Here is a 26,798-nt window from a genome sequence, read left to right on the forward strand (position 1 = left end):
AGTCCAGTGGTTTTTATGTGCCCAGAATCACATGCAAATCGAACCAAGCATGCCATTGAACTCGCCACAGTCACTGAGTTGACGCCAGCGTCAGACCGGTCAAGAAAATGCCACCTACATACAGTACAGGATTCCGTGTGTAGAGTTGCAGTGCAGTATCAACAGTTGAATCGCACCGCGGACTTCCCTTTTGGAACTCTTGGGTCACAGCTCAGGGCTCCAGGGGATGGCTGATCTTGTTTGTACTGCTGGAGTTAATGGATGTACTTGAATCACGAGGGGGTCACAAATGCAAGTCAAAGCAGAATTACCTTAGTCTGACCAACCACGGAGTCTCGAATTCAAGCTTGAGGCGCTTTGAATGTGGGGTAATAGACGGGATTGGATGGAGGATGACGATCAAGAATGTCAACAACAGGCACTAGCTAGTACTTATACGCTGAGGACGATATGTTCAATGTCTAGAGTTCATCTTTACAGCGGACAATGGATAATATTATCGAGTTATAGAGTATCAAGTTCATCATTATTGACTCTCCATCACCATCAGTGACATTTCTACAGAACTAAGGTAGGCGGGGGCAGCAAGGGATTCACTCACCCACCTAAAAGACACAGGGGTCCAGGGCCCTCAACAGCTGCTGATGCATGTAAATGGGGCACATCTACGTAATTCCTGGGGCCCTTAGTCGTGAAACTGCCCGTCCCTTGGTCTTGTGAGCATGTGAAGAGAGATGGAGCGAACCCGACAACCTCGTTCAGCTCATTCGTTTCCCTTTTCAGTTGAGGCTAACTACGTGCCGTCTCTCTCTTTTCTTTTCCTTTTCCTCTCTCTCACTCTCTCACTGCTCTTATTATTGCTCTCTTACTCAGGTACTGACTATACTCTCTCTATTTTGGGGTCTCAGGGCTGGGTATTAAACTGTCCTCCTTCTGTTTCCTCTTACCCATCTCTTCATTCCTGTCTTACTTACTCTTTGCCACTCGATCCCCAACCTCGCTGTAACAGCTTCAACAAGTTATTTGAAGCTCTTCAATTCCTCTCAGCATTTGCCGTTCATCCTCAATCGCTTGAATTGCTTCGGATATCCCGGTCCAACTAGCTTTAGGCCCTGTGCTCGTTAGCTCGCGCTGTGAAAGTAAGTGGTGGACAGGGTTGCTTTGCAGAGACTGGACCCCAACAGCTTCAAATTATTTTATTTTATCCGGGACAGACAATCCCTCCCCTCGGAAGCTACACCAATATTTGCTTAGGATCCATACTAAGCTGAGACTGGTCGAGACTGTGTGAGTATAGTTGCACTGCATTGTCCAAATATTGAGACTTGCAGGTTTCAGCTCACTTCAGCTGAACCCAAGCCTCGTTCATAAACCACTGCTGCCCTTCACCATCGTCTTCATGTCTGTTCCTAACAACCAAAACAGTCAGTTATACAGTCCCTTACCTTTAAAATGGCCGACGATGGTCCTCCTCTTATTCGTCCCGTCCCTCGAAGACCCTTCGATCTCGGCTTGACGACTCCTACACCACCAAGCGAGAACTCGTCCCCTTCAACTCCAGCGCCTGTTCCAGATCCCAACATTGCGCGCTTCCTACAACCAACTCCTGAGCCTGCGAGCGCAGGTCTTAGCAGGCCTCAGTCATTCATGAATTTGACCTCCTCGACGCTCTTCGGAATCTACTCCCCCACGACGTCCTCTTCTCGCGACCGTGTCTTTGCCGATCGCGATGAACTCGATACACCCTGGGGAACTGGCGCTCAGACACCCATTCAGAGACCTAGCATCGACGACGCTACGTTTGATTTTCTGAAGGATCGATCACATCACATTCGTCGCCGGTCCTCGATTCGAGTTCACGAACCCGCTGGACCTCCAAAGCATTCTCCATCTGGTGGTGCTCTAGTATTAAGAGGACTTTTGCTTTTCGTTCTCGGCGTGGGATATGGCGTATTAGTCACATCGCGCTTCCACGAGTCGGACAGTCTTCCGTCTCGTGCTACGTACAACTGGGGCCATTTGACGTTTTGGGGTCTGGCTGGTGTTGCACTGGGCGCGCTGTTCCCTTGGTTTGATCGGGTATGGGAGAATTCGTTCAGCGACAATGGGGATGAAGCTGTGTTAGAAAACAGTGCTTCAGCGAAAGATGATGACCCAAGCACTGACTGGGCGCTTGCTGTCCGGGCTATCGGCGCCTTTGTTGGAATTGTCTTCGCGATTGTAAGTCAGCCAACGACAAAGTCATTGTTATGCATAACTAACAACCTGCAGCGCAAAGTGGCCTGGGCGTCCACCCTTCAGGTGTCACTGACCTTGGCACTTGTCAATCCCCTCCTGTGGTGGCTTATCGACCGCTCTAAGCCTGGTTTTCTGCTTTCAGCTGCTGTTGGACTCGCAGGGTCGGTTGTGCTCCTCGGCGTGAACCCAGATATGATGCCGGCGCCTACTCAGGTTCCTTTCAGGCATTTGGTTAATGCCACAATGGCAGGCGATGGAGATATGCCCATTCTTGGTGGACTTGCCCAGCAGAAGACACTTGAGACGGGCATGTGGATGCTGAGTGTGCTTTTCTGCAGCTGTGTCTGCTTTGGGAACATCGGCCGTCGACTCACCCTCGGGCCATCGACAACAGCCAAGGGGCGCTGGGCTGGAGTGAGATGATGACGAGCGAGAAGCTGATCTGATGTGTAATCAGCTGTATTGGTCTTTTCACATTCGGTAGCCTGATGTGTCTATGATATCCTTTTGGTTTGGGCGACAATCATGGGGAGGTATATATATGGGCGGGTTTATTGGACAATGGGAACGGAGGCATGTGTATAGTTATCGAGATTGGGTAAGGGCATTTTGCAGATCATACAGGACGATATGATGCTTAGTTTACTGATATGGTCTGTTTATGACGACAACTGTTCTGCTCTTCTGTTCTCCTGAGAGGAAGAGCATGAATAGGCTAGGCTAGGCTTAAATGGCTAAGGAATGATAATGCCATTTCATTCTACGTTTCAATTACAAAAAGGGAACTCACGAATCTGTCACGATGCGTTGTTTCTTCTCTTTATCGTTCAGATGCCTGGGCTGTAGATCCAATCTGCTGAACTAGGCATCTCGTACTATCGAGTTGAACCTCCATTGGCCCAGCAAAGAATGAACCCCGATTGTAAACTTTTGCTTGTTCTTGTTCTCTCTGGATTTTCTTTTTCGAATCATGAATTGTTTCCCAATGTCAAACCAAAATATGTTCGCCCTTTTACTCCATCATGGATCAACCCTGTAACGACTGACGATCATCGCATGACGCATGCTCTACAACGTCATTCGTGTATCAGGTCTAGAGTAGATCAGATCTAGTTTGCGCTCTTGATCGCCTCCTTGACGGCTGCTGATTTTTCTTGGATAGCGGAGCCAAAGTCGACGTTGGAGAGACCGAGCATGACGAGCATACGAGGATTTTGAATCATCTCGTTGATTGTGATGGTACGTGTGCAAACGTCGGTGTAGGAAGCGAGGGCAGCTTCAGAACCAGAAGCGACTGTTACAAAGAAGATAGTGTAAGCCCAGGCACACTCTTCCATAAAGGTTAGCGACAAGATAGCTTCTGCTACTCACCACCTTCGTTCTTGGGGATTTGTTCAGGGTGCTGGACTTTTCGACCAGCAGCAATGTTGTCAAGCTCAGTCATGATATAGTGAGATCTCTTGACAAAGTCCCAGACGTGGAAGAGGCCACGATCAACATTGGGGGGAGTCCATTGAGAATGAGACTCAATGGCTGTGACGAGGTCTTCCAAGCGGGCGGTGATAGTCTCACGTTGCTCTGGAGTGGGAAGTTGAGAGATGGTGTTGGAAGACATGATGGGTGTGTGAGTATGTACCAGTATGTGATGTTGATAAAGATAGGATCAGCTTGAAGTTTAGAAAAAGAAGAGAAGATCAATAAAGAAAAGGGTCAACAAGGGAAGAGTAGACAGAAAAAGAGGAGAAAGAAAAGAGAAAGCAAAAACCAAAACGTAGCATCAACGTCAGAAAAAGCACCTCAGCTTCCCCGCTGCATCGAGTGTCGTCTGTCCAATTGCCTCTTTACTCAGAGCAAAGCAAAAAACTCCATTTCCTCTCCAAACCGTCCCTAGTACGTCAGGGACCCCCTTGTGGCTTTCTTGTATCTCTCGTTGTAAACGTTGCCGCCTGCAAGGGCTGAAGTTTGGGGCGTCAAGGCCATTGATCGGTCGGAGTAACATCGACAATACTTTGGCTCTCAAAACGCTTGAGCTTGAATTAGTGGGATAAGCCCTAGACTTTCACGGTTCCTCTCAGCTTGTTCGGGGACGAGAAGCTATCATGAGCAGGGGAGCTATACGAAAGGACGGGACGTTAAGCTTATGCACAGACAAACCGTTTCTAACAGGCTCAAGCTCAAGGGACGGGAATGGGACGGGAATGGGATGTGATGATGGAACAAGTAGACGGAGGAAGCCGTTGGTGAATAACAGATTTGTCTATTAGAGATAGACAGAAATTAAGGTGACGTTAAAAGTATTGATCGTATTTACTAAGAGAATAATGCTCATAAGTAGAGAGATTCTTAAGGGAGGATCAGATCAGAGAGAGCTTAGCTCAGCTAATGTGGGGAGGTTGAATTCAGGATCCTAAGTTAGAGCTCGAGGTTAGCGGTTCGAGATGGGGCTCTTTTGTTAGTTATCGAGTTGTAGAGAATCAAACATATGGGAACAGAAAAAGGTCGTGTGATGAATTACCTTTCTTGGCAGTCGTTTTCAAACATGATCAGTCTTGATGATAAGTTCAGCCTGAGTAGAGAAGTTGTATTAACTAAGCGGAAGAATCAAATGTCACTCGTCATCCATTACTCGGCATCGCCAAGGGACGGGCTGTCAACAGCGACAACAGAGCAAAGTCAGTCCCGATTCGGGGAACCAAGAAATCGGAGAAGGTCTAGAACAATTGGAACATTTTGCGAGTGCGAATTGGTCTAACTAATTTCGAAGGGAACAACACTATAAGTAAGCGTCATCCAAAGAAGGGTCCTGGGGTACGGTTCCCTAGCTCATGACGAGAAAAAAAGGGCATTCCAGAGAACAGGTACAACAAGTCATGGCAGTCTGCTGAGGTCTGATCACGTCTGGCGGCTAATCAGCCAACAGAGATCCAGTAGATGTTGTTTGCCTCTCATGATGATCGGGATGGAAATACGTCGCACACCTTACTCGGAAGCACGTTTTCAACTCGTGCACCGTACCTGTACCATGCGTACTGTGATGTGCTGTGCTTCGCTGTGCAGCCCCGGAAAGCTGGAAACGTTGTGTGCCTTGACAGGCTGCAGCAGCAGAGAACGAGAACTGCTGCTTGTCTCGCTGTAACAGGAAATCGTCACAAGGGAGGCTGAAAGGTTGAGGAAAAGGATTGGCCGCATCTCGATCCGGGCCGCCACACCCTCGAGACTATTGGGTGACAAGTGCAAGGCTTGACAGAAACGATGATGCGTAGATTGGCCCGACCCAACGCTTTGAACTGTTGCTGTTGATGCCGAGAGTAGAGACTGAGATCTGAGATTGAACAGTACCCAACTATCCCGTGTCTGAAAGAGACCACATTGCTAACTGAGAATAGAAATGTAGATCAAATAGTTTTTGCCTCCAAAGATTAGTTATTCGACAAGACAAATACACATAAAAAAGAGATCGTTGGCATCATGACCACAGCCCATCATGGATCCTCTGCGGGACCACCCCCCACCCCCAGTCTCATATGACGCCAACGACTTTCTTTTTTGAGCCTCTTTCAAGTCAACCAAGCCAAGTCAAGTCACGACACTCACTGACCCTAGAACCTGGACTAACTACTAAGCTGGAGTTTCTTAGCTCTTACTGTGCATACGCCAGCCCTGCAGGCCAGGACCCAGGACCTAGGACCTAGCTAGCTAGCTAGGACCTGTCTCTCTTCTCTGTGTTCCCCTATTAATTATGTCTGCCCAATCGCGAGGCTCTCACTTAGACGCAAAGCTCCATTTTGTCTCGGAAGCTGCCAGCCCGTTTTAATTGTTAATGTCGGGTCTCCCTCTCAACTATTAAGTAGCGTCGATGCGCCAGTTGATTCACCCGATGGCCGTTGCAACTGCGGCGTTGTCTCGATCGTCCTCGTCAACCAGAATCTCTTTTCCAGAATCTCAAGAGAGAGAGAGAGAGAGAGAGAGAGAGAGAGAGAGAGAGAGAGAGAGAGAAGCGACAACGACAACGACAACGACAACGACACCCCTTTTTGCGATAACCCCCGACTCGCGCGCGCGCTTTGTGTATTCCATTTTCCGCGGACGAAAAGAGGAGATTGTCCTGTCCTGTACTGTTATTTGTACATACATACACACACAAACAAGAGCAAAGATCGGCGACAGATGCGAAACTGGGGTCAATCTCTCTCTCCCTCATCTTCTGCCGCGGGGACAAAGAGGTCTTGATCGAGTACCGTCTACATCTCCATCTACAATGTTACACTCCCATCTTCTACTGAGAACCCTGCCCTGCATCGCGATCTGTGATACTGGTCTCTATTTCAATTGGTCATGCTTGCGCTTCTGGAGGGCAACTCTCAACTACTACTTTTCGGTTACCTTACGCTGTGAAGAAGAGGGTAGCTACTGTAAGTTTTCCTTTGTCTGTCTTGTCGTGTCCCAATTCTCTTAGCTCAATCGAGGTCCCCCCATTCCAAATCTTGAATCTTGGATCTGAACGATTGTCTTGGTCCCATTGAGCTGGGATGTTTTATTTTAACTAGGTTCATCCCCCCGGGAATGCATCCCCAGTTTCGCAGCACAGGCTACAGCACAGCACCAACGCACCACAAGACAGCACAGCAAAAGCAGGCAATTAACGCTCCCGATTATCGAACTGAATGAGGGGGTTTATTAGGGGGTTTAGGTTCCGGTTGCTGCTGCACAATGGCGACCAAAGTCTATCTATCCTGTGCTTCAAATAGATTACCATTCGAAATACGACAGCGCTTGGTTTCTTTACTCCGAAATGTTCCACGGTAGTTACTGCTATTGGCTTGGATTTGGTGTTTCGGCCTCCACGTCATTGAGTCCATGACCCCCGGCCTGCCATCGTCATCCGTTTTTGCCCTGTAAGACACAGGTTGATACATACTGTTGTGTGACTCTAGGGCTTCAGGGCACGAGTTCTTGTGACCACTTCACTGGCTTCGTTCCTCTGTCTGGGTGTCCTTTAGCCTCAGCTTCAATCACCCGAGCACAGTATTTCCATGACCGTTTGAACCCTGAGATGAGTTTAGACTGGAGGTGTCTAAAAACTCGTGATATACGCAGGGTCCTCTCAAGTCTTCTAGGGGACCCTCTTCTGTCCAAGGTAGTTAGCAGGTTACTAGGTGCTTACTAGAACTGCCTAGTGCTAAAGTTGGAAAAAGTCTACAGCATTTCCCAGTTGTCAACCAGCCCATCCTGCCCATCCTAGCCTGTTCCGAAGTACTGTATACCTGCCAGAGACTAGAGCCTCCCCACCAAGTTTCTTGATAGATTTTGATAGAGACAAGACAAGTAACAACGGTCTCCCTCCCGTGCCCGATCTCTCTTCTCTTCCCTTCTGATAAGCACAGGCTTGTCTTCGTTCGGCTGGGTGTAGTATAGTCTCGACTCGCCTCACCTAGTATGTAGCCGCTTCCATTCATCATCGTATAGAAACCGTGACGCATATGATTTGGTCCTATTCCCTTATCTTCAAACATGTCTCCCTCCTCTTCACTCATATCATAACGGACATGAACAACTTGAGCTGAACTGCCAAGTTCTTCTTGTTCCCCATTTGGGAGCTCGGGTCTCTCTCTCTCTCTCTCTATCGTACAGAGGTTAGCCCTTCTACATCGACACCCCCGAGCTAGAGTCTTGTCTCTCCGCGTGCCTCTAGAATTGTCCCCGGATTGGTAAGTCTCTCTGGTGTATGACGATCTCTATATTTTGCTGCACCTCATCTTCAACAACCCTTTATCCTTGTCGACGTATTCTATTTTGGCACTACGGCCTGAAATAGAAGACCCCGTCTTTCTGGCTTTTCCCCTTTTCCATTTCTCTCTCTCTTATCTAGCAAGCAGCCCCCTCCTTGGTCCTACGATAGTACCCTTCTCATAGTCTACACTACACTACACTACACAGTACAGTACATACATATTCACAGGCTGAGACTACGGAGCCAGCCCCGTCTCCCCCCTCCCCTTACACCCCTGTCAGAAATCCCAGAACAAAGTGGGCTCGTTCTTCGGCAGCCGTTTTAAACGATTCTCGTCATCTTGAACCTATGACATCTTCCCGCTGCTCGAGGAGTACCAGTACTACTTCATCTCATTAAACCCCCCACCAATCTCTCTACACGCCTATCTTATACCTCTTACATACACTTGCACCACTACCACCTCGACTGAAACAACGGAGAGATGCTTCGCTCAACACCAGCGATACGATCTTTGTAATCTTACTATCCCACAGAATCCATGTCTATCTTGTCTACGGCTTGTCCACGTCATCTGGACACTGCTTCGGCCTCATTCATGCCCTCGACACGCTATCAACGGCTACGCCAACAAGACCGCAATACTTGTCTTGATCGCCAAACCCAGCAAACACGACGACGATATAGCAGATCACATAGCGGCCAGGGCATCGCATAGAATTTCAGAGACCACAACTTCTTTTCTATTCACCTCAAAGCAACACTACTTACTTACTTACCTCTGGCTCCTTTTACCAATAACGCATCATTACAGAGGCTCGCACCTTATTAGAGAGTTTCGACGCCCGCTACGACATAACCAAGAGTAACGACTCAAGAGCCAGCCTATATAACCCCTATTATCTCACTTGTACTATACGCACACAATCTATAGACGTTCATGTCCTCAGAAGGCCCGTCACAAGCTGCCGCGACCGATTCCGCCTCCGGTCCCGGTTCTGGTCCCGGTCCTCGACAGTCACGGACTCCCGATCCGCCCACCGATTCCGACCACGAACCCCCGGACTCGGGCCGGCAACGGTCGCCGTCACAAGGATCTGCCAACACTTCTCGCCATCGCGATGTCGCCCCTCGCGATTTCGTCCGGCTCTTCCAGTGTCAAATCTGCTCATTGCCCTTAGATGAGCCCATCAGCCTCCCCTGCGGTAAAAGTCTGTGCCGGCGCTGTTTACCAGGCACACATATGAGAACCAATATAACATATCCCGCCGCTCCAGACCGACTCCGTGGCTTTAAATGTCCCTTTGAGGACTGCGGTAAGGAACACGCTATTGGCGACTGCGCTATCGATGTTGTGCTCAACAAGGCGGCGCAACACGTGAGGGAAGAGATCGAACGATTCAAGAATGAGTCCTCAACCACCGACCTGGCGACCAAGGTCATGTGGCCCGACCCTTGGGCTGCTGCAGGCGTCTCTTCCATGAGGGACGATGAAGAAGCATATACAAAGGTGATACCCGGTGGAAAGGTTATCGCCACTTATCGTCTCGCCGAAGAGGGTGACCTGTCTTATGAAGCCGATGTATACTACGACGAAATTACATCGGCGACGCCATCACCACCTTCTGATGCTGATGATACAGGACTCGTTCGAAAAGCGCAAGACGCCACTCGCGCTGAGATGGACTGTCAGGTCTGCTACGCACTCTTCTACGATCCTCTTACAACATCTTGCGGACATACTTTCTGTCGATCATGCTTACATCGAATTCTTGATCATTCACGGTATTGCCCGATATGTCGTCGCCCACTGGCTATCAGCCGCCTATTAAGTCAAACTTCATCGCCCTCCAATCAGACTATCAAGCGCATCATCGAAACATTTTGGTTGGAGGAAGTTAACGCTCGAAAGGAGGCACTGGACGCTGAGCGTGTAGCTCAGATGCAAGATTACGACCTCGCACTCTTTGTATGCACACTGTCGTTTCCCCAGATGCCGACATTCCTGCACATTTTTGAGCCGAGATATAGACTCATGATCCGGAGAGCACTCGAAGGAGACCATACCTTTGGTATGGTCATACCCAAACGACCCCAACATCCTGGCGATGCCAACTTTCACGAGCTCGGCACGCTTCTCCGCATTGTCAATGTCCAGTTCTTCCCAGATGGTCGGAGTCTTATTGAGACTGTGGGCCTGTCACGCTTCCGCGTTCTCGAGCATAGCTACCTTGACGGATACATTGTTGGCAAGACTGAAAGGATAGACGATATTAGCCTCGAGGACGAAGAAGCTGCCGAGGCTGCTGAAGCAACACCGATAGAGACTGAGGATCAGCAACCCTTGCAGGCCATGGATACTGTCAAGGAACCCACTGAACCAACACCGACATCGCCATTACCACGGTCTGATTCCTCCAGTCCACACATGCCAACTTCAGCTACCGAGATCGACTCAATGTCTACACAGAGTCTTGTGCGCTATGCCTCATCTTTCGTCGCGAGAATGCGCCAACAGAGTGTCCCCTGGTTGACAGAACGTATGTTGACTATATACGGCGAGTGTCCAGAAGACCCTGCCATCTTTCCATGGTGGTTTGCCAGTATGTTGCCGGTCAAAGACATTGAGAAATACCGACTCCTGGGCACATCCAGCGTACGAGAGCGACTCAAGATATGCTGCACGTGGATCTTGGAATGGGAGACATCCAGATGGTAAGTGAAATTTACAACCTCACAACTCTTCATGCTTCCCATGCCCTATCAAGCCCCCCTATGACATTCATCGGCCCTCATTGAGCTCGTGCTCGTCGTCGTGTCCGTCTCCCAGGCTAAAACGACGTCTCCCTTTCCAGGACAAAGCTGATTCATGGCCGCTCAGGTCCATCCACGGCTGCACAATCCTCTGATTGACAATGCTTGCCCTACTATCTCTCGCTCGGCTTGGTTCTGCAATTCGTGCTCTTGCTTTTCTGCTTTGCTGTGCAGTTGTTGTACCAAGCACAAGACGGTTCGCGGAGTTGATGTTATTCCACTTCTGACACGAACAGGACGATTACGACTCGACGATAGCTAGTTAGGGCGGTTTGGTTTGCATCATGGCATTATAACGCATCAAATGTTACAAGACAAAAGTCACAGCAGAACGTGTTCATTTACATGGGGTTGAATATTGGTTGATTGATTGATTCGGTTGGGAGGCATTTAGTCATAGCATCTTGTAGTACACTGAGTGAATTTGCGGATACCATACCCCCTTAGCTAATCTAGACATCTTTCTCATCATCGCATGTAGCAAGTTTCCAATTTCTATTACCAGTGTATGGCTTTGCCGTTCGTGTCCTGTGCTGCAGTAGCATCTCCCCAGGCTGGCACAGTTTCAGTGCCGTCAACCCATGTCCCAGGCATGATGTTGTCACCATCTCCTCCTACTGCCGGAGGGTTCTGGTTCCCGTCTCCATTCCCACTCCCATTCACGTCCGTGGGAGCCCAGATGCCCACGTTGTTGTCAGCTGATTGCCCCACGCTGCTTGTGGTTTGTTGTTCACCCCAGGTGCTAAGGGGGCAACAGCCTGGGTAAGTGTCCTCGCCCCAATGAGCTCCGATCTTTTTCAAAGTATCATTGCTCCTGTTCGAATGGCTCGAGCCATCTCCTGAGCCGTTTTTCTTCTGATCTTGTTCGCCAGTTGGTAGTGATATTGGCCATTCGGCCGGCTTACTATCCTGAGTGATCTTGTCATTCCAATCTTTAACTGCCTGATCGTCACTTGTACCCCAGTCGTTTCCGTTCTGGTTGTTGTCTGGGGCGGTTGCGGGCCAATCATCTTGGCCTTTGTTGTCAGGTACTCCATCGTTCCAGCTAGCTACTGGATCGTTATTCTTGTTCCAGTCGTTGGATCCGTTGGATCCGTTGGACCTGTTGGACCCAGCCTTATCGGAACCTGGCGGATGGCCATTTTCCTTGGGTACAGAACGGTGGCTTTCCCATCCGTTGTTTTGTGACTTTCTCTTATAGTATGGATTGTCCTGGCCCTGGGTCCACGAGTTAAATCCGGTCCAGCCCGTATGTTTCTTTAATAATCACTTACAGTAAGACTTCCAGGAGGGCCAACGTTATTTTTCTCCGCTTTGGAAACCGGAGTGTTCTTGTTGGTTTCAGGGCTCCTGTGTCCATAGTAGCCAGAGGGGGGAACTCCTGGAGGAGGACCCATGGCATACCACGGAAGAGGGGTCATCCCTTGTGTGATGGGAACATGTGAGTATGCATCCGAGGGCGGAGGAGCTCCTGCGTAGCCCTGGTGGAATGGTGGCATCTGTGGATAGTTGGGATACTGCTGCGGGTTGTTGAAGCCATAGTAGAAAGGGTTCTGCACGGGATGAGGCTGGCCCATCGGCAGAGGGCGACCGAAGGCGTCACGCTCTGGGTATAACGCATTGCTTTGGTGATTGCCGTAGGCAGGGCCGTCGTAAGCTCTCAGGATATTGAGTTCTGCATCGTAGTAAGCGTTAGGTGCTGGATCTTGTGGAATTTTGATCACGCGCTCTATCAGAACGACCTGAGCCCTGATGGGCTCGACAAGCTGTGGTCGACGCATATGAGGAACTGGTAGTCCTTCGGGATAATTGCCCTTCTTGACTCCATCCTTTTTTTTAGGCTGTGCCTTTGCTTTTCCTTTCATAGTTCTGAACTTGCCTTGATCTGTGTCCTTGGAAGCTTCGGGGGCCTTATCAGCTGGGGCAGCCTCTTGGTCTTTATTGGTTTCATTTTCCGGTTCCTGTTTCTTCTGTTCTCCTTTCTGCTTCTTGTTATTCTTCTGCTTGCCTTTGTTCTGTTTCTTGGGCTCCTCTTCCGGTTCAGTTTCCTCCTCTGTTTCCTTGGGTGAGTCAGAGGTTTCGCCTTCAATCTCTTGCTCTTGCTGCTGCTTAGCCTTTTTGTTCATTGCTTTTCGTTCCTTTTTGGTCATAGGAGCCTGGGGCGCGATTTGCTGTTCCTTTCCATTTGTCTGCTTGCCTTGATTTTTGGTTTGGCTCCGTTTCTTAAGTGCTAGGATCTCAGGCTCTGAATCTGAGTCAGAAGTATTGGGGTCAGGCTCTGTTGGTTTTGCTTTCTTTAGACACCTCCTCTTGTTCTTACCAGATTGTTGCTTAGTGTTGGGGGGTGCTTCTTCGTCCGAATCAGAGGTTTCGGGGCTTGGCGGTGTGATTTCCTTGCTCCTTTTCTGGCATACTCTTTGCAATATCTGTCGGCCCTTTGTACATCTCTGGCAGGGACAGTCTGGTGCTGGATCAGAGTCCCAGTCACTCTCGGTGTCTTCTTCGGCCTGTGTCTGTCTACGCTTCTTCTTTCTCTGCCTTTTGTGCTTGACGCACTCAACTGAGTATTCAACATCAGAATCGGTGACATCAGAGCTTGATATGTATGCCGACTGACTAGAGTCTGACTCGGTTTCTGGACCGGAGTCGGATGCCTCATCTGAGGAGTCCTTGGGAGTTGTGGTGGTGGTCTGCTTCATAGCAGATTTGAGGGGGCCATTTTGGCGAGCCTCAAACCGGACCTTCTTCTTGACCACGGCCTTTGCTTCGTTGGCAGGCGGAGGTGTATAGTTGCGTCCAGTGCGTGGGTAGGTGACCGAGACGGTGTCCTCTTCGGACTCATCATCAGTGGTGACCGCAACACGTACGACGTCTCGCTTCTTAGGGGGTTTGTTCTTAGGGATGGCGCCGATAACAGATTCGATTGTTGTTCCAACTACCCATTCGCAAAAATGCGAGGGGAGTTTCGCTTTGCGATTTGACATCGCACCAAAGAAGTTTGCTGTACCAAAGAAATTATCAAGATAGTATGTATGTCTTTAGAAAGGTCAAAAGGTCAAGAAAAAGACGGTTGTGCGTTTGTTTTGAGGTTGGTTATGAGAGGTCACCCTGATGGTATGGGCGATAGTCGAAGATTTGTTGTCAACTGCTCGCAGCTGTCAAGGCGAAGCGAAGACAAAGTGGTAACAACCCTAGTGCTTTGGCAATCTACAGATCAGAAAAGAAGTGTAAAGAGGGCATGTAGAGGTTGCGTTATGTTTTGGCGAAAAGATGTAAAATGCGCTGAGATGAAAAGGGTTGGTTCGTGGTTGAGAAAAGAGGCAGGAGCGAGCTTGAGTTGGGGCTCCTTCCTCCTTGTGTATATAATTCACTAGTACCTGCCTATTATCCACCATCCAACTACTAAAAGCAAACAAACAAACTCCCTAAGGCACCTATAATTCACTATCACAGCTTCGCATTCAACTTCATCTCCTCCCATCTCTCATTAATGATAAGATTCTGCCAGAACCTCCACGTCGCAACTGCAACTGCCAGAGGAGGACATCCAAGCAATAACCATGACCACCAATCGGGGCTCGCTTTTCTCAGTTCCTTGATGGCCTTATCCAGTTGCTCCTTTAGCTCTTCTCGTGACCCATCGTTCCAAAGCACAATCCCTTTGCCTTCTCCTCGTTCTTCACATCGTCGGGCTTTTTCTCGAACATCTGTCTGGCTACGCACTCTGTTCTCGGCATCTTCTGGGCTAAGGTGAGGATCACGCGCACGCAGACGCTGCATCTGAACTGCTGGGTCGTGGACTGCGACTACAGCTGTGACGCCGCAGAAGCGATCGAGGCCACTCTCGAAAAGGAGTGGGATATCCAGAACCACAGCCCAATGGCCTCTGAAGTAACATCCGACGACGGACTTGAACATCTCCCATCGAACAGCCGGATGAACGATGCGATTGAGAACTGCTCTGTCCTTCTTTCGCTCCTCTGAGTCGCCAAATACTCGTCTCCCTAATGCTGGTCTGTTGAGTGGTCTGCCTTTGCCGTCCGGTCCATCCTCTGGCATCTTCTCTGATGGCTGCACGAGAAGTTCGGGTGTCGTAGGCCCAAAGTGTTTCACAATAGCTTCATACCCACGAGTTCCCGGCTCCACAACCTTGCGCGCTAGAATGTCTGCATCTATGATCGGGAGATTGTAGGGTTGTGATGAGAGCATTGACGACACTGTCGTCTTGCCTGTGGCAATTGAACCCGTGAGACCGATAAGAAGCATGATGGCGTATCTTGGAAGACTGCGCAGTTCTTGTAGTAATAAAAAACTCAGACTCTAGGAACTTGTCAGAAAGTCCTCTAAGTTCATTCTAAGATCACCAGAGTATCCTCATGGATCATGATTAAGATAGCTCTTCTTACCTGTTGGCGGGTATAGACCCAACAAGGTGAGGCAATAAGCTCGGTTGGTCTTAAAGGGCTTCTCTTTGAGATTCGATAGTGGCTTCTCAGATCTTAAATGAGATGAGCGTATCAATGGATGTAGTTAACAGGAATGATCTGATAAACCTTCCATGAACCGATGATGCAATTACCGAGGATGTACGGATACGAAACAGTCGGACGGTGTAAGTTTACCCCACATGCATCCATGACTTGCATTAGTAACTTGCACCACATTAAAGTAACGACATGTGATGCTATTTTCTTTTCCTTCACGCAGAACAATCACAGCGAGTCCGTTTTATACAATTTCAATTAACCGTAGCAGTGAATATCCTCAGAGGAACGATGCAAAGCAGTTTCCTATCTGCAGTCGGTAGGTTGTGTTTCCTTGCGCAATCTCAAAACGTTCCGTGTCCTTATCCGAGAGACGTCTTATTCATCGATACAATCTCAATCGCATAACTGAGCATGAGCTCTTTATAAGTCGAAAAGTTGGACAAAGGAGGAGAAGCGTTATCATCCCTTTCAAAGTCAGCTTGTGCCGCCATATTATCTCCGTACTACTTACATGGAAGGCATGGTGACAGAGTTCAAATCAAATTCTCGGTCGGGGGCGAAGCCAACTGTAAAGTTATTAGTACAACTTCGACTCAATGTGAAGAAAAATCTCACAGCTTGCGCTAAACGATTTTCCAATGAATCATTCTTATGGGTTTCGTGGTATGTCTACAGGTTATCAGCTCATGGCCCGGGAGATGAGGCAAGGGGAGGTTAACTTACTGGCCGCATCGTTTAGTTGGGGAGTCGGACGGCGTAAAACCAACCCTCATCGGTCACATACCAGCGGGAGTCACCCATGTGATCAATGGTAAATCGGTTGCGCTGAGTCCAGTTCCCGTCAACTTCACGAACATAGTAAAAACGGGAGGGGTCATCGTCAGCTGGCTTGAAGTCCTGAGGCTCGTACATCTTGTTCGCATGCGCAAACTGGATCTGACGGAGCTGCTCCTCGCCAGCGGTACGACCAACACCAGTGACATCAGGGACATGGTGACCACCAGGGACATTACCTGCAAAGACGGGGACCGTGCCGGGCAAAGCAGCTCCACCAGCAACACCGACCGAGGGAACGCCTGGGACTTGCTGAACCTGCTGCACGAACTGCTGGGGCTGGTGGCCAGCAATGAGGACTGGCTGTTGGCCCATGGTCGGCTGCTGGTAGTAGTAGGGCTGCTGTTGGACAACGTAGCTGCCTTGAACGGTAGGCTGGGGAGCCATACCACCGACGGCGGACTGCTATATAACTTGTCAGTATTTGTTGATAGTTTGTGATGAGATTTTGAGGAACGAGTGAAAGAAAAGGAAAGACCGCCGCCGAGCTGATGAAGTCACAGAGGTGCACTGGACCACTTGATTCAGGCCGACTCCACGTCGAAGCCGAAACGCAAAGATAAATCAACAAAGATAACTTGCATAATACGTGTAACCATTCAAATAGAATGTCTTCGGCACCACAACTGTAGTGCAGGCGGCGGGAGTCGTCGTTGGGACAGGAGACAAGAGAGGGGCAGTAGGGGTAACCGGGGCAATATAAGAAAAAGAGGGTGGACAAACTTGAACACCGGCATAGGCCCCGACTGGGACACCAGCAAGGCCATTGTCAAAGCGAGGCACATAAACGTGCTGCATGGGACCAAAGGTAGTGTCAGGAACAGGCGGCTGAAAGTTCATGCCATGAACAGGAGGCGCAGCGTTCTGATAGTCACCCATGTTTGCGGTGTTGACAGCGGGAGGCTGAGGACCGATTCCGATGTAGGTGATTGGAGATGGGGTGAATGGGTTTGGGCCTGCGTTGATGAATGGAGCAGGATGAGGGTGAGGATGAAGTTGAGGGGGGGGGAATTGTTGCTGCTGAGGGGTAGGCGAGACGAAACCAGTTGGCACTTGTTGCGCGAGGCTCTGAGTCGGGTCGGCACTGATATGCCACTGAGGCTGTGTGTTAGGGCCTAGGCCGAGCGCAGGGAAGCTCGTGGGTTGATTGCTGCCCTTCTCCTCCGGCGCAGAAGCGGTTGCTCCGGTAGCAGCAGTGGTTGTAGTTGTCGTAGCTCGAGCAGTGCTAGGAGCTGTAACACCGTTGATACCAGCACTGAAGCCGCCGCTGGGGGAATTGGCAGTAGTGTAACCCGTGATGCCCTCGTTCAAAACGCCAGATGTAGATGCAGATGCAGAATCTGCAGTTGCAGTAGCAGGCTTAATATGAGAGCCAAAGTGCACTTGACGAGTCTCGGGGGTCTTTGGTCGTCGAGGAATTTTGGGAGATTTGAAGGCGCTGGCACCTGCCGAGGCCATGATCGCTTCTTTGGTGTGCAACTCGAACAATTGAGATTGAGAAAGAAATCCACTTTCAGGGCTCGTGAATCAGAAGCCTCAGGATCTCGCGATACCTTCGAAGAAGAAAAAGAACAAAGAAGACGAAGAAGAAGAAGAAGAAGCTCTCAGATGGGAGAGACACTTCGAGAAGATATACCACTCGTGCGTACAGGGCACAAACAGCGTCCAAGGCGGCAATACAGCAAAAACACAACATCTAGCGTGCTGGATTTGGTTTGTTTATGTTTTGATATCCTTCAATGGCACGTTTTGTGGTGGCTTTCCCGCTTTCCCCTCCAGTCGGTTGTCACTGGCAGTCCTGACGCAGGCTCGGGCCCAGGTGGCCCGCAAGATTGAAGGTGATTTGATAGGGTAAAGGGCCGCAATCATGGAATTGACGAAATAGGTGAAATTCAAGGAAATATGTATGCTCACCACTCTCTGAAGCTCCCAGTTCTGTCCATCATGGACCCAGACAGACTGCTTAGGGGCTTTGTGCAAATTGTCGTAAGGGTCTTCGCATTTTGTCCATGTCCACGGGAAACAGGGAAGGCACATTATGCTGACGAGATTATAGCAAGCAAAACGATGCGTTTCTAGAGGGTTTAGAAAGTGAATGTGTTGTTTTATGCTCAAGTTGAGTGGGCGGTGGATGAGCAAAGATGGCTGTTGTGATGCCCACTGTGGTGACAGTGCTTCTGCCTTGAGCATTGGATACAAGGTAGCCCAACTCCCGTAAACTTGAGCTCTTTGAGCATAGGTAGGTAGTAATACAAGTTTCTTATTCTCTTGCAATATACATATTTGTTCGCTTGTGTAAACTTGCCAAACTAAACAATGGGTTGGTCTATCATACTGAATGCACATATGCATATAGAATCACACGTCCACTGCGCAATTACATCTTCTCGCTTCATGCGCAAATAATTCATCATCACGATAGCAACTCTTCCTTAAGGGAGCAAGATCCATCCCTTTTCATCCCATGAGTCGTTGTCTAGAAGTGCCAAACTCGTCATCGTTGTTGTTCTTACTTGGAGAATCAAGCCTCCCCATAGTCGCAAGCCTTGCTCTGTCTAGCGCTTGCTGTGTTTTCGCTGCTCGTTGGACTTCTTCCTGGGTGCGGCTGGCGAGAAGTTCATCCACGATGTCAAGCTGAAAAGATGCCAGTCCGGCTTCGCCAAAGAAAACTTCAGCTTGGTTCATAAGATCATCTACTTCAGGCCACCACCGGCGAAGTCGAACTTTCTAGGGCTATTTCACACAATGTTAGCAATGGTCAGTAAAGGCACCCATGATGCTCACTCGAATAAAGACCGAATGTTTCTTTGCTCGTACAGCTTCGAGTAGTTCTTGGTAGGTTGTTTCGTTCAACTTTGTCCACGTATGAAGACGGTCTGGTAACCGGCCCGCCGGAATACAGAAATTGGAATTGCTTCTCAACTTGAAAACCCATGCGTATCTCTCACTTTCAGGTTTCTCCACGAGTACCAAGTCATGCAGCTGGCGATATAAGCCTCTGGCTTTCTTTCGCTGTGCTTCATCTCCACGTTGCCAAACAATTTCGAGCCTATGTATAAAGACGTTGATAGTATGCTGGCTCTGTTCACTGTCGAGGGGAAACCTGACCTTCATTCGTGAAAGCATTCCCTCCATACTGATATCGCTAGGTAGATTGACACACTGGTAAGTAATCTTACCGTCGACCCCTAAATCGAGGACCTTGACCTGGTAGTATCCTGGTAGCTGTTCTTTGCCAATAGCCAAGCGAGTTTGGGCTATCATAGTGACCAAGTGACTAAGCTGAAAGCTTGCTCGCACATCATCCCATCTTGCTGGCTCCCGGTCCGGATCGTAAGCGTTGGGCTCCCACAGCGTCTGGCATTTATCTTTAACCTCCTCTTCTATTAGGTGCTGCAGTTTCGTTAAAAAGGTCTTGTCTCTCCCGACCTTGGTGCGATATGCAGCCTCCAGTTCAAGGCGTCGTTTCTGGAGGTCCTCTGCGATCTCCCGCTTTTGTGCAGGCAGAGGTGTCGTTATGTCGAATGGTACAAACCACGTTCGGTCGAAGCCATCGAACATGTTCATCCCGCTGTCCGCAACCTTGAAGCCAGCCCATTGTGGGCTCCACAAAGCTGTCAGATTAGTCTGACCGTTGACATGGACGATCTGCGCCCTTGCTCTCCAGTGATCGAGGCGATATCGTATCATGATCTCTTTGAACTCTTTCAGGCTCGCATCCGCGATGCCTTGTTTGGGAGTTCGTGGTTTCCGGGGCTGCTTGGGTGCCTTGCTTGATGATGCCGCATTTCTGTCGCCCTGGGGATTGTCAGTAGCACCTAAAGGGTTGCCTGTGAGCGCGGGAGATGGACGATCGTCGCGAGTAAGCTCTTCAACAGCGTCTAGATGGATCTGGAATGCGCCTTGGCCGTTGCCATGATCGTGTGGTTCCATGTTGAGTGTTGTGTGTTGTGGGAAAGGTCAAGCCATCTCAGCTTGTGCGATGCGGATGAAGATGAAGATGGAAAGTTGAGGGTGCGATGGTCATTTGCTGCGAATGTGTGTTCGTGGTAAATAGATGGTGAAGTGGTAGGCGCCTCTTTCTTGTGTATCATCTTAGGCAACCGATCTCGGCCAGTGCTGGCACTGTCAGGAGGTAATGCTTCCATGGACTAAAGCACAGGCTGCCGTGAAAACCCATTGGTTGAATGCATTTAACTTAACTTACAGTACTATTCAAACATTTTAATCATTAATGACCAGACGCCCAGCCCCTATCACAATCGTCTAATGCTCGCTGACCGAACCTCATGTAATGTACACTTGCCCATGGGAGGAGAGATGTCCGTTACAATCCATATGCTACCAAACTCCTAGTCTCGCCCATATCATATACAACGGGGGATCCCTTCTCTTCCCGTACTTCATCCTCCAGCTCGTCTCGCCTCTCTTCGTTCACTTTTCTCGTCGGTGCCGCGCGCCTACTGAGGCGCGATTATAACGAGTCGATCAATTGACGACAACGGTGAATAGGTGTATCATAATGGTATTACAGAGTAAGCTCGTCAGAAACCGCAGGAACGGGCTCAGGGATAGGGAAGAAAGATCGTCGGACAATCTGTGAAGAAGTTAGCGGCTGAACAGGGTATGCCACAGAATAGCACTTACAGCCCAAGCACCAGCGACAGAAGCCACAATACCACCAGAGATGGCCATGGGTCGAAGTCCACGGGTGCTCTTAAAGAGCATACCACTCAGCGCACCAGCGAGGACGGTGTTTCCGGCATCATGCTTTCCGCGGACAGATCCAATCAATGAGTTGATGCAGTTGTAGATAATAGCGACGACACCCAACGAGTTACCGAGGAAAGGTCCTCGTCGAGTAACCGAGTTGAGAACAGCGTTCAATCGCAGCTTAGGAGGCTGACCAGCCGACCTTCGGAGACCCTCCTGCAGACCCCAAGCACCTCCAATTCCCAGACCAGCGAGATATGTGATTCCGGTACCATAACACAAGTCGTCTGTGAAGCCTCGCGAGGGCAGGACTGATTGGCCACCAGGCAACTCGGACAGGGCTGAATCCTCGAGGGAAATATATTCAAGGGTATCTCTGTTGAGGCCGGCGAGGGGATGTAATTGCGAGGGGTCGGCAAAGGCAGAGCTCTGAAGAAAAGACTCGACGCCCTGACCTTCCGTGGGGTCGTAGGCGTAATGCGCGGGTTCTTGTGTTGTGGGTTGTTGGTGCGACTGAGACTGAGACTGCGACTGTTGCTGTTGGTGGGCGGGCTTATTGCCGCTGGTGAAAGCGTTCCAGAGAGAAGACATTATGGGCGATGACGACCGAGTAGGTGGGCGAGGAGAGGGTGGGCGAGATGTAGATTTGGGTGGATTAATCGGCCTTGACAAAAGTCGCACGTCAATGAGAGTCTTGTCCGAATCTCGGGCAAATCTGAAGGCTTCCTCCGGTTTAGATTTTTTTTGGGCTCCACTTCTGCCCGTTCGCCCATCAAAGATTCCTCCAAATTCTGTCCCGTCACGTGCTATCACGGCCTTGGACCCCGAAGGTCATTGACGGGAGACATTGCAGCGAGGTGAAATGTTTGATGGTGTTTATTGATGAGATATTCTCTAACAGTGCTACTACAGGCATCTGTCTATAAATCTGTGCCCAGTCGTGACGCACTGCAACATGATCTGAAACAATACAACTGTAGACTCGCAAATCTGGTGGATGCAAATTCGGTGCGAGCAAATCGCAACGCTATGCGCAGAGTTTGCATGCAATGACTCTTTAGATATACAGTTTAATCTGTATCATGAAAAATCGTGTGGTGTGTCGAGTTGAACAACAAATTTGCCTGTTCGGAGCTACCGAAAAGTTTGCTGCAAACTTTTGGTTGCCCAGCCACTTTCGAGCATCTCCAGACAAATTCTGCAGTCGTGAGAATTCAGCGGAGACCAACGATTATGGTGTTTCTCTCAAGAGAGCACTAAGCCTTCAGCGTGGACACACGAGCGGTCCAGCTTCATATCGAAACCAGCTCGAACAGAGCAGGCCACACGCGCAATCTACGAGCTTACAATATTCAAGATTTAGGAATTCGACGGTATGTCGAGATCACCCCACAGTCAAAGAACCTCTGACGACGTCCATGGCTGATTAGGAAGAGCGATCACGTTGCTATAGGAGGCCGGGAACGGAAAACCAGATATCGACAAATCTGACTCTCAGCAAGCCGCTTTCGCGGAGCCGCCATTAAGTAAAAATTCACATGACGGTGAAGTTCTACCTACTGATGTAGTAGAGAAAAGGGAAAAAAGAATTAAAAGGATGGGAGAAGATTGGCTTTTTATACCACCAACTTTTCTCGAGTGATCACGCTAACACCAACGTGGCCGAAGTATCGGTGCGTGCCACTGCTCCCACTGCAGGGATTTTTGCCCGAGAGGGTTACATAAAATTTCAGAGGGTGGGGCTTCAAACGGACTCTTTTGGCGGGCCGAAAACCTTTTGTTTGGCTGTATCGTGGGCTTCAGAGTTATCTATCAACTCTTTGGTTTAGTATCACCGATATAACGTCCCGCACCCAAAGACAGGCCACCCCTACAGACTGGCCACCTTACACTAACAGATAAGAAAAATAAAAGATTTTATAATAAAGGTTATATAAGCTTATATAAGCTAAAAAAGCATTTATTATATATCTATTAATATATATACTTTAAAAGTAATTTATTTATATAGTATACTTTTTTAAATTTATCTATAATCTTATATAAAATCTATATAATAGTTAAAAGAATAAGTTTTTAATAATTCTTATAATTAATTAAATAAAAATACTATTATAATAAGCCCTTTATTATATAATAGTTATAAAATCTTAAAAAAATCTTAAAATATTATATTATAGTATATAATTTTTATTAATTTTAATTTTAATTTAAAAGTTTAATATTATTAAATATTAAGGTTTTTTTAAAATAAAATATTAAATTCTAAAAAATAGATATAAAGTTACTATTAATTAAATTAATTTTATTATAAAATTAGAGTTACTATAATAATAAATTTTACTATTTATATAACTTATTTACTATATAAACCCGTATTTTTATATAATTTTAATATAAGAATATTTAAAATATATATTATATAAGCTAGTTAAGTAATATTACTTTATAAAAATAAAAATTAAATTATTTTAAGTTTTTATATATATAAGATTAAAAATTAGATTTTTTAAGTATTTTTTTAAATTTTATATAGAAGATTTCAAACTGTTAAGGATTTCTTAGTAAATACTAGTAATTCTTTAACAATATAAGTTTAACTTATTTTAAAAATTCTCTAATTTTATATAGTTAAAATTAAATTATATAGTATTTTTTTCTTAATAATATAGCTAATAAAATATATAATACTATTTTTAGTATAATTTTATTATTAATATATAGATTTATTTAAGAGATTTAAAGTTTTAGGAAAGTAGTGGGAAAAGGTGGCCAGTCTGTAGGGGTGGCCTGTCTTTGGGTGGCGGACGTTACCCAGTAGACGCCAAACCAAATCCCGGCTTCTCACATGAGATCCCTTTTTCAATGGTCAACCGGGAAGGTCAAGCAATCCACTCTATATCTACAAATGCATAACTAGGTCATATGAAGAATGATGCTGTCGAACAGTAGGACTGAGACTTCACCAGTACAATTAGGTTAACAGCATCTTGCCCTCAGGAAGCAGGGAAACATCTGACCCTAAGCTTATGTACCAGAAATAAGATATGTAAAGATATCCTAAATCTATACTTAACTTATCTAATATCTGTACAACCTAGAAAAGAGGTCCCAGATTTTCTTTCGTCGCCTTGCTAGCATGCAGAGACCCGTTGTGCGCAAGGAACCTGATCACTAAATGTCCTAACACTTTTTACCCTTATCATTCTGAATATACGTGTATGACTATCCGTGACTGAAACCGCAGGAATAAGATTGGTGTTGAGATTATACTTGAAGGTAAGCATCACGGAAACCCAGCTTCACCGACTGAACTCTATGAACCAACGCATGATCAGTATTCGTCCAATCAACAAGCGAGCCTTACGTTATGACAAAAACAGAGAGCAATCAGTGATTTCCTTACCGAGTCAAATTGTAAGGAGAAATATGAGTTGTGTAAGACATTGATGATTCTGAAAACATAGATCTTTATCTAAGTGTACAGGGTAGTTCAGGTCCTCGACGATATTCGTCACCTACTAAAGCATTTCAAAGGAGTAGCAGCTTGCTGGTAACAATACTGATCTGTACGACTTAGGAGCAATGGAATAATAGAATTTGTGTTACTCGAAGACATACTAATGCTATGAGCTTCAGATACCAGTGAGTGGAGGAGCCTCTAAGTTTGACAATAATAATGCTTTGACTTTGATTGCTACTCGCCGATATTTCCCTTCACTCTCGATCTCAGTCTAGAGAACAACCTTGATTCTTCTGTTGAGATACTAGCTGCCTTGTAAATACAGAATAGATTTATAACTTCATGTTATGAACAAACTTAACCCCTGAGAGGTGCGTCGATCTAAATCCGAATAAATATCGTATATTCCCAACTCCATCATGATAGCAACCCAATCCTGATGCTAATTTTTATTTTTGATTCCTTTTCCGATTCCTTTTTTTTTCTCTCATCCAACAATAAACGCCTGCCATTGCTCGATCCTATATGTGTCCCAACCAGTCAGAGGAGATATGAGAACAAAAAGAGAATAAAAAGCAAAACAAAAAACTGTCATCTCAGGCGCGAGCCCTTCAAAAGATAAAATTTTAAATCATGGGTGATAGACAGAGTCACCCCTCTGGAGCAGAGGACGCTGGTCCCAGCTATCTTCGTTGAGACTCTCGTCATCATCGTACTCATCTTCCTCAGTGACGTTGTCGTTGATTCGTCGACGAGTAGGCGTAGCAGTGCTCTCTGGCTTGCTGTACGCGAAGTACTGAGCAAACACACCCAAGTCGAGGAAGAGAGTAACGAGACTGCCAGCGAGCCAGCTCAGGTTGACGAGGATGTATTTGCCGTAAATATGACGAGCCTCGCCGGGTCGGCATTCATCGTGCTTGCACTTAGGTTCGTAGGCGAAGATGGACAAGACATAGGTGATGTTTCCGAGGCATGCAAAAAGGAAGAAGAGCATGCTCAGTCCGTCGGTTGTCTTGCGCCTCCAGTTCAGGATAAGCTGAGGAAGACGAGAAGCGATGTATGCGACCGTGCAGAGATATCCAAAGATCTGACCCGAAAGACTGAAGTGAAGGCTATCCTCGCCTCCAGCATTGTTGTCGCCATGCTTGTCGCCAGTAGAAGCCTTCTGACCCAAGAACCAGCCAACAACACCAGCTGCGATGACCATCAAGACGATGATGGTGTTCCAGACCACGGTCTGAAGAATAGTAGGGGTCTGAGGAGTGGCATCTTCGGCGATATGAGGAACAGCGGGTGACAGGCCAGACCAGTCTGAGCCGCGGCGCTCCTCATGACGATCGTGAGTGATCAGACCAGTGCGCTCGTTGGGTTCACCAGGGGCCGGGGTGTTCGGCTTCGCAGCAGGGGTCGGGGCATCGCGCCATGTAAAACCACGATAGTAGAAGCACTGGCCCAGAAGGACGATATCGGCGATCGTGTAATAGATAGCGAGAATGATCTATAAAAGTAATTGCTTTAGTTTTCGGTCCTTGAACGGGTTGATTGAGGCTGAGCGTGAAGCGTACCATGGTCGGCAGAACGCCCTGAAGGACGGCACCCAGAATGTTGAAAACATCGCCGAGAAGCCAGACAATGATGAATTGGATCGAGAGGGCATCGGCACTGCTGCGCTGGAAGTTTTGAATGATTTGAGGAGAGAAGACGACAACTATTTGCGATTAGTGTTGTTCCAAGGCTGAGACTGAGACCAGTCATAGCGACATACCCCAGCAGGCAATAGAGATAGAACTTTGGAGAGAAATTAGTATGTGATGCCTTTAAAGAATGACAGAATCAGAGACATACCCGCAAATGCCCGAGATCGCCTCAACGTCAAGGTTAAGATTCGCAGTTGGAGGAGTCATGATGGAGGTTGGACCCTGGGCGAAAGGTGGCAGAGTGCAGCGCCGACCCCAGCTCGTAGCGATCGATACCTTTTGAGTGACCAAAATAAATCGAAGCGTGATATTATCGCATTCGTCGAAATTAGGAAAAATCGATTAGTCCGAGAGTAATCGCTGATGGTGATAATCTGGGCGTCGCGAGGCAAAAAATCAAAGGGAGAGACAAAAAGGGTCGTGGCATGAAGAACGAAGAATGAGATTGAACAGACTTTTTTCGGTCAAAGATTGCGAAGCCAGGCACGCATGGTCCCGTGCCCCCCCCCCAGAAACCAAGACGTCACTGTATCAGAGACAAGATTAGGAATGGATTGCGGGGGAGATGCGCTAGAATGCCCTGAGCTGAAGCTTGCTTGGGCTTAGGTTGGCTTGGCTTATGCTAGGATACTTCCGGGGTCCGACTTCGGGACAGCGACAAAGTTGAGTTGTAGATCAAGTTCGGATTCGTGAAGGGCCAATGCCAGTTGAACTATGAAAACGCCATGGAAATATAGCCAATTGAAGTGTTTTGATATAGTCAGGTGCTGTTCTGAATGCAAGATTGCGGATCGCAGATGTTGCTTCGTCTATCTGGTAAA

General features: G+C 47.9%; 10 protein-coding genes across 21 annotated transcripts; 3 read left to right on the forward strand and 7 right to left on the reverse strand.

The window, feature by feature from the left end:
- The first annotated feature begins 695 nt into the window (after nucleotides 1–695).
- Nucleotides 696–3,248, forward strand: FVEG_06907 (hypothetical protein). 4 transcript variants are annotated; one of them, XM_018895345.1, is made up of 3 exons: nucleotides 696–1,287; nucleotides 1,426–2,220; nucleotides 2,272–3,248. In XM_018895345.1, the coding sequence occupies exons 2-3, from the start codon at nucleotides 1,453–1,455 to the stop codon at nucleotides 2,659–2,661; spliced, it is 1,158 nt and encodes a 385-aa protein (XP_018752582.1). In that variant the 5' UTR covers nucleotides 696–1,287; nucleotides 1,426–1,452; the 3' UTR covers nucleotides 2,662–3,248. The 4 variants fall into 4 exon arrangements, with proteins under 4 accessions (XP_018752582.1, XP_018752583.1, XP_018752581.1 ...); XM_018895346.1 differs by having other exon boundaries at nucleotides 696–1,139; XM_018895347.1 differs by having other exon boundaries at nucleotides 774–873.
- On the reverse strand, nucleotides 2,945–5,712 carry FVEG_06908 (hypothetical protein). 2 transcript variants are annotated; one of them, XM_018895349.1, is made up of 3 exons: nucleotides 4,754–5,712; nucleotides 3,610–4,645; nucleotides 2,945–3,532 (listed from the first exon to the last, which is right to left on the reverse strand). In XM_018895349.1, the coding sequence occupies exons 2-3, from the start codon at nucleotides 3,851–3,853 to the stop codon at nucleotides 3,348–3,350; spliced, it is 429 nt and encodes a 142-aa protein (XP_018752586.1). In that variant the 5' UTR covers nucleotides 3,854–4,645; nucleotides 4,754–5,712; the 3' UTR covers nucleotides 2,945–3,347. The 2 variants fall into 2 exon arrangements, with proteins under 2 accessions (XP_018752586.1, XP_018752585.1); XM_018895348.1 differs by having other exon boundaries at nucleotides 3,610–5,712.
- Nucleotides 5,713–6,234: 522 nt separating this feature from the next.
- Nucleotides 6,235–11,295, forward strand: FVEG_06909 (hypothetical protein). Of its 8 annotated transcripts, XM_018895354.1 has the most exons (4): nucleotides 6,235–6,650; nucleotides 6,705–7,946; nucleotides 8,506–10,684; nucleotides 10,851–11,295. In XM_018895354.1, the coding sequence occupies exons 3-4, from the start codon at nucleotides 8,910–8,912 to the stop codon at nucleotides 10,876–10,878; spliced, it is 1,803 nt and encodes a 600-aa protein (XP_018752591.1). In that variant the 5' UTR covers nucleotides 6,235–6,650; nucleotides 6,705–7,946; nucleotides 8,506–8,909; the 3' UTR covers nucleotides 10,879–11,295. The 8 variants fall into 8 exon arrangements, with proteins under 8 accessions (XP_018752591.1, XP_018752590.1, XP_018752593.1 ...); XM_018895353.1 differs by having other exon boundaries at nucleotides 6,235–7,946; XM_018895356.1 differs by having other exon boundaries at nucleotides 6,235–7,946; nucleotides 11,020–11,295.
- FVEG_06910 (hypothetical protein) lies at nucleotides 11,129–13,767 on the reverse strand (the record flags this gene model as incomplete). The annotated part of the gene is made up of 3 exons (XM_018895358.1): nucleotides 11,129–12,001; nucleotides 12,058–12,458; nucleotides 12,663–13,767. The coding sequence occupies 3 exons, from the start codon at nucleotides 13,765–13,767 to the stop codon at nucleotides 11,282–11,284; spliced, it is 2,226 nt and encodes a 741-aa protein (XP_018752595.1). The 3' UTR covers nucleotides 11,129–11,281.
- Nucleotides 12,767–14,312, forward strand: FVEG_15958 (hypothetical protein). The gene is made up of 2 exons (XM_018905186.1): nucleotides 12,767–12,848; nucleotides 13,362–14,312. Exon 2 carries the CDS (start codon nucleotides 13,816–13,818, stop codon nucleotides 14,155–14,157), a length of 342 nt encoding a protein of 113 aa, XP_018752596.1. The 5' UTR covers nucleotides 12,767–12,848; nucleotides 13,362–13,815; the 3' UTR covers nucleotides 14,158–14,312.
- On the reverse strand, nucleotides 14,063–15,358 carry FVEG_06911 (dephospho-CoA kinase). The gene is made up of 2 exons (XM_018895359.1): nucleotides 15,190–15,358; nucleotides 14,063–15,103 (listed from the first exon to the last, which is right to left on the reverse strand). The coding sequence occupies exon 2, from the start codon at nucleotides 15,047–15,049 to the stop codon at nucleotides 14,231–14,233; it is 819 nt and encodes a 272-aa protein (XP_018752597.1). The 5' UTR covers nucleotides 15,050–15,103; nucleotides 15,190–15,358; the 3' UTR covers nucleotides 14,063–14,230.
- Nucleotides 15,359–16,005: 647 nt separating this feature from the next.
- On the reverse strand, nucleotides 16,006–17,562 carry FVEG_15959 (hypothetical protein; the record flags this gene model as incomplete). Its single annotated transcript, XM_018905187.1, has 2 exons — nucleotides 16,006–16,509; nucleotides 16,828–17,562. 2 exons carry the CDS (start codon nucleotides 17,560–17,562, stop codon nucleotides 16,006–16,008), a joined length of 1,239 nt encoding a protein of 412 aa, XP_018752598.1.
- A 696-nt stretch (nucleotides 17,563–18,258) lies between these two features.
- On the reverse strand, nucleotides 18,259–20,037 carry FVEG_06914 (hypothetical protein; the record flags this gene model as incomplete). The annotated part of the gene is made up of 2 exons (XM_018895360.1): nucleotides 18,259–18,837; nucleotides 18,889–20,037. The coding sequence occupies 2 exons, from the start codon at nucleotides 20,035–20,037 to the stop codon at nucleotides 18,832–18,834; spliced, it is 1,155 nt and encodes a 384-aa protein (XP_018752599.1). The 3' UTR covers nucleotides 18,259–18,831.
- Nucleotides 20,038–20,295: 258 nt separating this feature from the next.
- Nucleotides 20,296–21,657, reverse strand: FVEG_06915 (hypothetical protein). Its single transcript, XM_018895361.1, has 2 exons — nucleotides 20,752–21,657; nucleotides 20,296–20,701 (listed from the first exon to the last, which is right to left on the reverse strand). The coding sequence occupies exons 1-2, from the start codon at nucleotides 21,406–21,408 to the stop codon at nucleotides 20,633–20,635; spliced, it is 726 nt and encodes a 241-aa protein (XP_018752600.1). The 5' UTR covers nucleotides 21,409–21,657; the 3' UTR covers nucleotides 20,296–20,632.
- Nucleotides 21,658–24,485: 2,828 nt separating this feature from the next.
- On the reverse strand, nucleotides 24,486–26,475 carry FVEG_06916 (hypothetical protein). Its single transcript, XM_018895362.1, has 4 exons — nucleotides 26,126–26,475; nucleotides 26,046–26,068; nucleotides 25,846–25,988; nucleotides 24,486–25,778 (listed from the first exon to the last, which is right to left on the reverse strand). The coding sequence occupies exons 1-4, from the start codon at nucleotides 26,182–26,184 to the stop codon at nucleotides 24,912–24,914; spliced, it is 1,092 nt and encodes a 363-aa protein (XP_018752601.1). The 5' UTR covers nucleotides 26,185–26,475; the 3' UTR covers nucleotides 24,486–24,911.
- Nucleotides 26,476–26,798: the final 323 nt, after the last annotated feature.

The sequence above is a fragment of the Fusarium verticillioides genome, chromosome 7 (assembly GCF_000149555.1).
Source record: "Fusarium verticillioides 7600 chromosome 7, whole genome shotgun sequence".
In the NCBI taxonomy this organism is placed as follows: domain Eukaryota; kingdom Fungi; phylum Ascomycota; class Sordariomycetes; order Hypocreales; family Nectriaceae; genus Fusarium; species Fusarium verticillioides.

What these genes read in the sequence shown, in the direction of transcription:
- FVEG_06907 (XM_018895344.1), top strand. Translation starts at nt 1,453, where the DNA reads ATGGCCGACGATGGTCCTCCTCTTATTCGTCCCGTCCCTCGAAGACCC. An exon ending in TTGGAATTGTCTTCGCGATT is followed by an intron (nt 2,221 to 2,271) that starts GTAAGTCAGCCA and finishes AACAACCTGCAG; the next exon opens with CGCAAAGTGGCCTGGGCGTC.
- FVEG_15958 (XM_018905186.1), top strand. Translation starts at nt 13,816, where the DNA reads ATGTCTTTAGAAAGGTCAAAAGGTCAAGAAAAAGACGGTTGTGCGTTT.
- FVEG_06908 (XM_018895349.1), bottom strand. Translation starts at nt 3,853, where the DNA reads ATGTCTTCCAACACCATCTCTCAACTTCCCACTCCAGAGCAACGTGAG. An exon ending in AATCCCCAAGAACGAAGGTG is followed by an intron (nt 3,533 to 3,609) that starts GTGAGTAGCAGA and finishes TCTTTGTAACAG; the next exon opens with TCGCTTCTGGTTCTGAAGCT.
- FVEG_06916 (XM_018895362.1), bottom strand. Translation starts at nt 26,184, where the DNA reads ATGACTCCTCCAACTGCGAATCTTAACCTTGACGTTGAGGCGATCTCG. An exon ending in GCGATCTCGGGCATTTGCGG is followed by an intron (nt 26,069 to 26,125) that starts GTATGTCTCTGA and finishes TTCTCTCCAAAG; the next exon opens with TTCTATCTCTATTGCCTGCT. An exon ending in TATCTCTATTGCCTGCTGGG is followed by an intron (nt 25,989 to 26,045) that starts GTATGTCGCTAT and finishes AATCGCAAATAG; the next exon opens with TTGTCGTCTTCTCTCCTCAA.
- FVEG_06909 (XM_018895350.1), top strand. Translation starts at nt 8,910, where the DNA reads ATGTCCTCAGAAGGCCCGTCACAAGCTGCCGCGACCGATTCCGCCTCC. An exon ending in GAATGGGAGACATCCAGATG is followed by an intron (nt 10,685 to 10,824) that starts GTAAGTGAAATT and finishes CTCCCTTTCCAG; the next exon opens with GACAAAGCTGATTCATGGCC.
- FVEG_06915 (XM_018895361.1), bottom strand. Translation starts at nt 21,408, where the DNA reads ATGTCTTCTCTCTGGAACGCTTTCACCAGCGGCAATAAGCCCGCCCAC. An exon ending in CTGTCGCTGGTGCTTGGGCT is followed by an intron (nt 20,702 to 20,751) that starts GTAAGTGCTATT and finishes ACTTCTTCACAG; the next exon opens with ATTGTCCGACGATCTTTCTT.
- FVEG_06911 (XM_018895359.1), bottom strand. Translation starts at nt 15,049, where the DNA reads ATGCTTCTTATCGGTCTCACGGGTTCAATTGCCACAGGCAAGACGACA.